The sequence below is a fragment of the Mirounga angustirostris genome, unplaced genomic scaffold, assembly GCF_029215605.1.
Source record: "Mirounga angustirostris isolate CCGP_5_RB_7025 unplaced genomic scaffold, mMirAng1.0.hap1 SCAF_12, whole genome shotgun sequence".
NCBI classification, from domain to species: domain Eukaryota; kingdom Metazoa; phylum Chordata; class Mammalia; order Carnivora; family Phocidae; genus Mirounga; species Mirounga angustirostris.
In genome coordinates, this window is record NW_026991720.1 from 32,236,098 (window position 1) to 32,247,389 (window position 11,292).

General features: G+C 38.2%; 1 protein-coding gene across 1 annotated transcript in view; it reads right to left on the bottom strand.

The window, feature by feature from the left end:
• CFTR (CF transmembrane conductance regulator) overlaps positions 1-11,292 on the bottom strand; it is a 165,274-nt gene that overhangs the window by 123,849 nt on the left and 30,133 nt on the right. The window contains exons 3-4 of the mRNA XM_064575631.1: positions 8,205-8,313; positions 396-611 (exon numbers count right to left, since the gene is read on the bottom strand). Of these exons, the coding sequence (XP_064431701.1) occupies positions 396-611; positions 8,205-8,313 (325 nt within the window). The remainder of the gene's footprint in view (positions 1-395; positions 612-8,204; positions 8,314-11,292) is intronic.

Here is an 11,292-nt window from a genome sequence, read left to right on the forward strand (position 1 = left end):
GAAACTGTTACCTCTTGGATTAAGACTAACAATTACATACTATACTCTTGTTATTGAACATAAAGATACATGGCATTTTACCACAAGATGATATTTTGTCAATGACTTTTAACGAGATAGTAAGTATCATTTTAATGGGGAGCCACAGATTCCAAAAAATGATGACATGACTAATTTAATAAAATGAAATCCATAATACAGGCAGTTTATAGAAGATGCTCAATAATTATTAGCTGAAATGAACTGAATTAATTACCAAGGAAAATTAGAAACATTAATTATTGCTGCCATTTACTACACAGGCATACAAAATTGATTTCAGCAGTTATCCCTTATGTGTATCAACATGACATTTAAGACATTTAAAACACGGAGACTGTGCGAGAAAGCATTACCTTCTTATAAATCAAGCTAAACAAAGCTATTCTCATCTGCATTCCAATGTGATGAAGGCCAAAAATGGCTGGGTGCAGGAGCAGCGTCCTCATGACAAAGAGTAGGCATAAGCCTATGGCTAGGTAAATCGCAATGGAGCGTTCCTCCTTGTTATCTGGGTCATAGGAAGCTATGATTCTTCCCAGTAAGAGAGGCTGGACTGCTTTGGTGACTTCCTGAAAGAGGAAAAACAAAGAAACTAGATTTCATTTCCTTTCCACAAAATGGCCCCATAATTTCAACACAAGAATTTTCATCTTTAGAGAAGGATTTAAAAAGGGCTTACACAGAGGGCCACACCATATGTAAAACTCTTGACGTTATTTGCAATATTTTTATGCTTTGAAATAAGATTTGATTTTTGGTTCTAGCAAAAGTCATTTGGAGACAAGTTTATATATGAGGTATTTTTTTTTATTTTATTCTTATGTTAATCCCCATACATTACATCATTAGTTTTAGATGAAGTGTTCCATGATTCATTGTTTGTGCACAACACTCAGTGCTCCATGCAGAATGTGCCCTCCTCAATACCCACCACCAGGCTAACCCATCCTCCCCCCCCCCAGAACCCTCAGTTTGTTTTTCAGAGTCTATTGTCTCTCATGGTTCGTCTACCCCTCCGATTTCCCCCGCTTCATTCTTCCCCTCCCGCTACCTTCTTCTTCTTCTTTTTTTTTTTTTTTCCTTAACATATATTGCATTATTTGTTTCAGGGGTACAGATCTGAGATTCAACAGTCTTGCACAATTCACAGCGCTTACCAGAGCACACACCCTCCCCAGTGTCCATCACCCAGTCACCCCATCCCTCCCACCCCACCCCCCACTCCAACAACACTCAGTTTGTTTCCTGCGATTAAGAATTCCTCTATATGAGGTATTTTTGATTGAAGAGTGAAGAGTGACCATAGAGCAAAGGTGTGGTTTCCGGAATGGTGTGTTCATTAGTAACATCTACATAGCACTACTATAGTTATATAGCAGAGTTCATGAGATATTTTCATTTGATTATCATGACATACATGAAATATTTTGGCAGTTGAGCTGTACACAGAATTTTTAGAATGAGAAATGTACAGGTGTACGTAAGTGTTTTCCTAGTGAGTAATTTGAACTCCACTCCCTGCCACTGTTTGGCAGTATATTTTTTCCATAACCTGCCATCTCTATCACAACAGACCTACTTGCTGAGTAGTTATTCAGTTGCAGTTTTGTTTTTGTTTTTGTTTTTAAGATTTATTTATTTGACAGAGAGAGACACAGCGAGAGAGGGAACACAACCAGGGGGAGTGGGAGAGGGAGAAGCAGGCTTCCCGCTGAGCAGGGAGCCTGATGTGGGGCTCGATCCCAGGACCCTGGGATCATGACCTGAGCCAAAGGCAGACACCTAACGACTGAGCCACCCAGGCGCCCCTCAGTTGCAGTTTTTTTGTTTTTTTGTTTTTTAAAGATTTTATTTATTTATTTGACAGAGAGAGACACAGCGAGAGAGGGAACACAAGCAGGGGGAGCAGGAGAGGGAGAAGCAGGCTTCCTGCCGAGCAGGGAGCCCAATGCGGGACTCGATCCCAGGACCCTGGGATCATGACCTGAGCCGAAGGCAGACGCTTAATGACTGAGCCACCCAGGCGCCCCTCAGTTGCAGTTTTAACAAAATAAGTAAAATATGTCTTAATCTGATTCAGGCATCTCTTTTACATATCGCCATTACTGAATTAGTTAGTTGTCATCTTGCCTCAACCAAAAGAGGACATACTCATCCTTTGAGCAACAATGGCTATTCCACAAAGACACCAGTTATGCTACTCTGGGAGGGTACATGTTCACAGAAAAAAAAAAATGTACTTTATTTTTGGTAGAGAAAAATGCCAATAATAGGATCATCTTAAAACAGCAAACCAACATAAACCTCACCGCAACATGGAACTGTCAACATTCAAGGACAAAATCAGCACTCCAACCCCCCAAAGTATTTTCCTTAATCTGTTTGAGGCAGCATGTTCTCTAATATTTACAAGGGAACCACTTACAGATAGCACCTGATTTTTATGTATTTATTTAGAAAGGAAAACAGTGGTAACCAGCTTGGTCTATGAATTACAGTCCTTTACAAAAATCATCCCTGTAAATGACTAGGAAAAACAAAGTCCTCTATTCTTTTTTTTTTTTTTAATTTTTTTAATTTTTTTTTTTTATTTATTCATGAGAGACAGAGAGAGAGAGGCAGAGGGAGAAGCAGGCTCCCAAGGAGCAGGGAGCCCGATGCGGGACTCGATCCCAGGACCCTGAGATCATGACCTGAGCTGAAGGCAGACACTCAACCATCTGAGCCACCCAGGCGCCCCAAAGTCCTCTATTCTTGATATGTGAAAGCTTTGTATACTTCATGGCTTGGACTATTCTGAAACTAAAGAAATTTCCCAATTTTTAAGGACTTAAAAATTATCTATAAAGAAAAACCGAATACTATGAAAAGTAGCATTCTCCTCCATTTTGTAAGACTAACACAATCTTCATCAGAATTTCAAGTAGATTCTTTGGAACTGAACTTTCAGCACCAAAGTAGCAGGGACTGTTTGTCTTAGTTTCTACAACAATCCCAACATGATGCACAATACCTACCACAGAATATCCACCCAGCAAATATTTGTTGAATCAATGGATAAAGGATTCTAAATTCCATTTGAAAAAATTAGAAACTAGTCAAAAACATTTGAGGAATAAGAAAAATGTGAAAGTGTTTACATTACTGCATATTAAGTCATATTATACAGCTAAAGGAAGAATTTTTCCATATTCAGCATAAAAAATAACACCTATTCACTGCCACAGTTGTTTGTAGTTTTTATAAAAATGTTTGTGTACCACACCAAGAATAGAATCTCAAAAAATATTGAGATTCTGTCTACCTCTGAATCGTGTTTTTAGATTCAATGCCTAATACAAATGTTTTGCTTTTGCTATTTTCCTTTTAGGGTTTATTGACTCATTAACTTATCACCAATGCCCTCACTAGAAATCTAAGCTATATTCTTCATGTTTTATAAGAAAAAGTTCTTGGATTTGTTGAATAGCAGGAATAGTAGGTTTAATCCAGAAAATGTAATAATGGAAGATGTGTTAAAATATTAATTTTAATTTCTGAAGTAAGGCTTAGAATCTAGCTATCATTTTTAAACACTAGCAAAACATATTCCTGTGCCCTATAAAAATCAAATGGATGCTTTAAGACTGCTTACAGCATTTAGAGGGAAATGCAAATGATATGAGTATTTGTGCAAGTAGGTAGATATTCTATTTAAAGATACAGTAATAGCTATCATTTACGAAGCACTTGTTATGTACTGGGATCTATTCAAGTTTGAATAACTCGCCCAGTGTCACACAGCTACTAAGTGGTAAAGCTAGGCTTTGAACCAAACATTTGACTCCAAAGCCTTCTTCTTATTCATAACCATAAATTGAAATGGAAAAGTTATAACATGACCTGTTTCTCTCTCAATTGACCATCAGTGCAAGGATTATGATTAGTTCAACATCAACTCAGCAAATCAAGTTATAAGTTTAGATCACTGTGATTTAAGATGAAGGCTACTTCTCTAGGACCCATAGCATGGACACATAATTTAAAAGGTTGAAGAGATCATAGAGATTAAACACTTTACTACAGCCCCTTTCACTGTATATTCAAGGAAACTGAGATCCAGACAAGTTCTCTGATTTGTCCCTAGATCATAAAATGAGCTTGTGGCAATAAGGCATGAGCATGCCCTAGGGGAATTAAGGGGGGAAAAAAAATCCCACTTTTGAAAAAAAAATACATATTTGAGTGCATCACATATATTTTACTTTATTTCACCATATTTTATTCATCAGTCACTACTGGATACCGGTTAGCTACAAGTGCTAAAAATGCACCATATTCCTACCAGGAATGGGAGGCCTGGATGCCCTCATATCCAGTGTAAGTTTTAAAAAAATACGATCACAAACAATTCCGAATTTACACATCAATTTTGTTCCAAAATTCCACATGAAAGAACAGGAGATGAATTTTGTCTTAGATACAATATTCTACTGGACATGCTATTGGATTCCTATGTTAGCCTTCAAGGCGGGGTGCCTTGGTGGTGCAGTTGGTTAAGCCTCCAACTCTTGGTTTCAGCTCAGGTCCTGATCTCAGTGTCATTAGATCGAGCCCCACGTCAGGCTCCATGCTCAGCATGGAGTCTGCTTGAGATTCTCTTTCCCTCTCCCTCTGCCCCTCCCACTCCTGTTCTCTCTCTCTCTCGAATAAATAAATAAATCTAAAAAAAAAAAAAGTACATATACTGCTAGGGGCACCTGGGTGGCTCAGTGGGTTAAGCATCTGACTCTTGACGTTGGCTCAGGTCATGATCTCAAGGTTGTGAGATCAAGCCCTGTGTTGGGCTCTCTGCTCAGTGGGGAGTCTGCTTGAGATTCTTGGATTCTCTCTCTCCCTCTTGTCCTCCCCACCATGTTTGCATCACTTGCTCTCTCTCAAATAAATAAATCTTTTTTTAAAAAGTACATATACCGCTAAATGCTCTTAGAACACCGTTCTGTTCAAATAGTATTCAAATAATACGGTACATAAAAACCCAACCCACCTGTATAACAAAGTTTCTACAGAAAAAGAGGTAACATCTCCTACTGCAATCTTGGAAGAGAAACAGAGTCCCTCTTAGCTGTATCTTTGCCTTCTCCATGCACCCTGTCATCTGCTTCTCTCCAGTAGTCCTGGGAGGGGTGCCGGAGGAAGACATGGAAAGTTAACACTAGTTACTTTGGGACTTTCCAATATGCCTCTAAGCTACATTTTGATCTCAGTGGGATTCCCCCCATTGCTTTTATTCAGGGGCTCCTCAGCCCCGATGAATCTGCCTACTTCTCTTTTCACAACTATTCCTTCGACCTAGGCTTTCTCTTCTCCCACAACCCTGCAAAACCTTCACCTGGGAGCTTTTAGAAATACAGAACTTTAGGGTCTCACCAGAAACCTCCTAAATCAGAATCTGTAGCTCAGCTAGATCCCTGGGTTACTGGTATGCATATTAAAGTTTGAGAAAAACTGCTCTATGTCATTAAGAGTTAATATTTATTTTTATATGTTTTTAAATTTTTCCATATTATCATTAAGGAAAAAATCAAACTAAAAAGTTCCCTCAATGTGGGCCACCCAACCCCTCCCCTTAGATTCTAGCAAAAGTCAGATACATTCAGTGATAATGGTGCTTGTCTACCTGAATCAGAATCACCTGGGGACCTTGATGAGGATACTAGTATCCCAGGGCCCATCCCAAACCAATTAGATCACATTACCTGGCGTGGGGCTACTGGATACTTTAAAGAGTGATATAAAAACTCCTTATATTTCAAAGAAATCTAAACCCCAAGAACTTCCAACTCTGTTGGAACTGAGGGAAGGTGTAGATTACCTTCATTCGGGTAGAGAGTACAAGGAAGTGTGTTTTAGAGATGGGGGTTCTATTAGGGAGTAGAAATAGGATATAGGGCGAGTTTAGGGAATACAGCGTGCAAGTCACTGCTGGGGTTAGAGAGGGAGCTACATTTGGGGAGAGGTAGGAGTGGGAAGGAAGATGAGAAAGAGGTCCTAACAGGTATCTAGAAGAAGGAGATTTGCTGGAGCTAACTGTCCTTAGGTAGCCAATCATGTAAAAGGGAAATACATAAGTCAAAGCCTACTACAGGGACTATCTGTGTGCAAAATTCCCCAAAACACTCTTTTTCTTAGCAGTGGGCTTGTATTCAAGTCCCTACTCAATGTCTTTGTCAAAACATAAGGGACAAAGATCTTCTGCAATACAGACATGGGACTTGGGAACTCCAGCAACATTAGTACTAGGACTTCTACTCTACGTCCTTAACCTTCTTGGGGTTTAATGAATAATAGGAGTTTGACCCAAGTTGCACTGACACACATCTCACCTTGATAACAGAAATATGCCCAGAGCTGCCTCCGACTCAAGAAGGGATCACCATCTTCTCTCAGTGATCTGCTTACAGAACTCCCTCCACTTGGCTTGCCTCTCACTATCCTTAATTGACTCTCATGCTCAGCTTTCCAACAGCCTGTTTCTCTTCTATGCTAGGAGTCTTAAATGTGAAAGATAATGTTAATCAATGGAAGCAGCATGTGATGGAGACCATGACTGAGGAGAGACTGAGGAAAACTGTCAGTCCTACCATAGTCTCAGTCATGACATAACAAGTGTTGGAAGTGTCACTCACTTCAATCCGACAATAACTTATTGAGAATGTTATATTCTTATGTATGACCAGAGTGAACTGAACTTCTATACACTGACTCAAATGTATACAGTATAATCATTAAGACAACCAACAAAAGATTTTTTTAATTAAGTCAAATAGCGCCAGATGCTATGGATAAAATTGTTTCCCAAAGTTCTGAGTGCTCTCAGTGAGAAAAATCACCTCAAAGACATCTTAAAAGATAATTAATTCTTGAGCTGCCTTACTCATACTTACGAACAAAATATTTTCACCCCCAAACTGTTGCAGGTTTCTATAGGAATAGAGAGGTAGAAAGATTAGATGGACGATAGGTAGGTAAATAGGTAGGTAGGTAGGTAGGTAGATGTGGGTGGATGGAAGGATGGACAGATGGATGACAGATAATTTCAAAAGCCAGAAGAATTTTTCCAGGTGATTGTCAAGAGCATTACAAAACGTTCTGGATCTAAATGTGATCATCTTTGTCAAGATAAAATTTTAAATGCATTTTTTTTCTTGGTATGTACAAACTACAAATTCTTAAAAACATGCAACTTGAATGGCATCTTTTGGGGAGACACTAGACACTGTGGTAATGCTAATTCTCCAGTGCATGCAGACCAAGATGAGTACAACACATGCGAATCCAGATGGGACTTCTACCAGAGCAAATGTTGTACACTGCCTTCACTTAAGGACTAAATAAGTTTTCAACCCATCATTGCCTTTTACAGGTTACAACCAAGGATATGAAATGATGCTCTGGTGATATAAAAAAATAATAGATCCGAGTCACATTTAACAGCAGGTAGGTAGGTAGATGTGGGTGGATGGAAGGATGGATAGATGGATGGAAACATCCCAGACTACACTTAAATACCAGAAAGCCTGGGGCTTTCAGGCATGGAGCTCTCTTCTCACTGATGGAGACATTAAGAGACTGAGAAAATATATCGCAACCGTACCTCACTGCCAAATTTTAAATGTTTGCTATTTTTTCTTGAAACTCAGTATGCAGATATGATTTCAAAATATTACAGATATCCATGTGGATAATTGGCTAAACTTGACCTCATTCTTCTCCTGCCATTGTATCTTGAAATTCTACTGTCAAATACAGAAAAATAAAAGCACCAGCAATCTCATATACTAGTAAGATAACGTGATTTGGGATCATAACAGAAAATAAACCTCTTCAAAGAAATTTATTTTACTGAACCTATTCATTCATTCATTTATTTATTTACTTATTTATTTCTGAACCCACTTTAAATTGTAGATTGCCACCTGCATTCCAGGACACCTTAGTGCATTTTTACTTGTCTCTACTAGAGTTTTAGTGGTTTCTTTGTATTTGGAGTTGAATTAGTCCTTTTATCTGAACACGAGATTACCCTAGTCATAAAAATGAATATAATTACTTTGGATTAATAAAATCATAATAATGAATATACTTATTATCCATAATGAATTTACAAATGAGATCCTTACCCCTAAATATAGTAAGATTCCATAGAACATAAATCTCCAGAAAAAGCATCGCCGGACAGCATTAATGAGTTTGGGGTTTTTCTTTGATGCCAGCTCTCTGTCCCATTCTCTGCAAAAGAATAAAAAGCGGGACCAATAAGTTGCATGTGCAAATATTTGAGTTTTAGTCTCACAACGACATCCAAGGAGATTAACCCAAGTGACTAAAGAGACAAAAAAAACCTTGTAGAGACCTTCCAACACCAACACTCAGTCAGATATTTGGCAGAATTTGATGCGTCACTATATATCAATTTGCAGGGAGTTGATTTCATGACAAGGTCAGACTTTAGTATTAAAGGAAGGTTCTGGGCTTCTTTAAAGCAATGCAAGAGGTGGACAAATAAAGTATGGCTCTTATGAATATACATTACTGTGCTTGGTACAAAGTGAAAAATAAACAAAAATTTAACTTTTTTCCCCCTTCACCTTTTGATCTTTACTTGTTTAGAACTGTAGTAGATTTTACAAAATTTAACTGTCCAAAAAAAAAAACAACAACAACATAAAAAGTCAGGTGGATTTTTCTGTTATTTAACATTAGAAAAACTTGTCTAAGTGGCTGTTTTTAAATGTAGGGGTATGAAACAAATACTGTCAAACTTCATTTTCAACTATTAAAGTCATTTATTAGAGTAAAAGTCTTTGGGAAATTAGAAGAGAATCAAATTCTATATTTTCTGGTAGGAAAAGAGACCACATAGTCTGAAAGAATGGGGGTATCCAATAAATCTTCTTTTAAAAACTGTAAGTTCATCAGTGTATTATGTTTACATAAGAGCCACTTCTATCTGTTAATGCAAGCCCTTTCTCTTCCCAAGTGGTTAAAACATGTCTCTAAATCTTACCCTGATCTTCATTACTAAACTGTACAGAGATGAAAAGTTTCACAGGCAAGAACTCGGTAAAGGTTTTGCCTTTAATTAAGAGCTATGTCCATTACTATTCATCTGTGATTATCAGAGGTGGTTTTAAGTTACCCCAAAGGAAGAACACACAACTGAGGTGTGAGGACAAACCTGGCATTCTCTGTGCACTGACTCTGGCCGCCCCAAGAAGCTTACTATCTACAATGCCCAACTACCCTATCCCATCTACCCACCTCTCTACTCTTTCACCCACACACAGGCCTTGCTCCCGTCCATATCATTCAGTGACTCACAACAGGGTAAGAAGCTAAATTTGGAGGCAGATTCAGCCTCTCTTTCAAAGGAAGAATAAGTCAGATGAGAAAGTCAGGAAAGAGAGGTGATACATAGACCAAAGAAATGGTTTCAAGGTGGGAAGAGGTGGTCAACATGAAGTCATATAGGAAGAGGCCATTTTATTTTACATTAAGAGACCTCTGGTGACCCTGGTCAAAGTCATTTTAGCAACATGGTAGACACGGAAACCATATTTCAGGGACCTGAGGTGTAAAGGAAAGGTGAAGAAGTGGAGAGATCAGGAAAGCAGAGAAATAATAGCTATGAAAGAAGTGGGGAGGGGGGAAGAATGGGGCAGCAACCTGAGGGAAAGGCAAAGTGGGAGAATTTCTTTTAATGGGTGGGATTTGAACAACGTATAGCCTGAGAGAAGGAATGAGCAGGGAAGAGGAGGTGGTGTGGTTTCCGCAGCACCATAACAGACCCAGTAAGAATCCCAAACACTGAGAGTTAAATCACAAAGGAAGAAGCTCTATACTTATCAATTTTGTAGCTTCTCATGGAACGGAGGTGCAGTTTGCACAGAGGGTAACGTAAAGCGTTCAATGTCGCAAACTGAGCCAAATGGTCCAGTGTGCCCTCAACTATGTGGTAACCACCTAAGGACCTTTGTCATAAGGCAGTTATGACATGTGAGGCCAGGGTCACTTTCCAAGGATGCAGAGGTACAAAGTACTATAAATGGTGTGGCACTCTTCCAAAATGTTTCCATAAATTCTAAATAGCAATTGTATTTTTTTATTTTTTATTATAATTTAAAAATTTTTATTTTTTAAAAAATAGAAATGCATAGGGTGAAAATAGATACAAAATAAAGACAAACGTAAGAAAGAATTTATGGACTTCTACTGGCACAGAGTTGTTGAATTAAAAAAAAAAGGTATATTTTTAATTGAATTTATATGGGAGGTACGATAAAAACAGGAGAAAAAATTCTAGGCCAGATAATCCTACAAATTCAGGTGTCCTCTATTTGGCCACAAATACAAATTTATCCGGAGTACACAGTCTTTTATTAACCTAGCCCTTCTCTGATTAATATTTCCCTCGGCATCCATTCAGAACTTAGGTATTCAATATCTACTGTTCTATTGTGAACTTGCTGATATACCTACGATGTATTATATTTATATATTTTATCTCTGCAACAGTATTACAGGTTTTTACATAATGCTAGTCATTTCACATTCAGTTATCATTCATTCAACAAATATTTATTGAGCATCTACTATAAGCCAGACCCTATTCTAGGCACTGGGGGGGAACATCATAAATAAACCAAATCAAACCAACCAAAATATCCTTATTTCATGGCATTTCCACACAGTACGTGCTCAATAACAGGAACTGGTCCTTGATCTTGGAAATATGAATCTATTATTCCCACTAGCCTGATTCTTTGAATAAAACCAAGAAAAATAAGGCTGAATATCTTACTTTGCCGTGAAAATATTTATTTTATTTCATTTTATTTTTAGATTTTATTTATTTATTTGACAGAGAGAGACACGGCGAGAGAGGGAACACAAGCAGGGGGAGTGGGAGAGGGAGAAGCAGGCTTCCCATAGAGCAGGGAGCCCGATGTGGGGCTCGATCCCAGGACCCTGGGATAATGACCCGAGCTGAAGGCAGACGCTTAATGACTGAGCCACCCAGGAGCCCCTGAAAATATTTTTTAAAGGGAAATGAGTTTAATGAAAATAAGGTAAACAAATTACAAGCCTCAACTTTTTTTATTTTGGAGCAATCATTTAGTAGCTACTTTTTCTTTTTCTTTTGTTTCTTTTTTTTCCTTTGGTCTAAGGAATGAGTGTGTGACCCTAGAGTCTCTGGGATTTTTCACA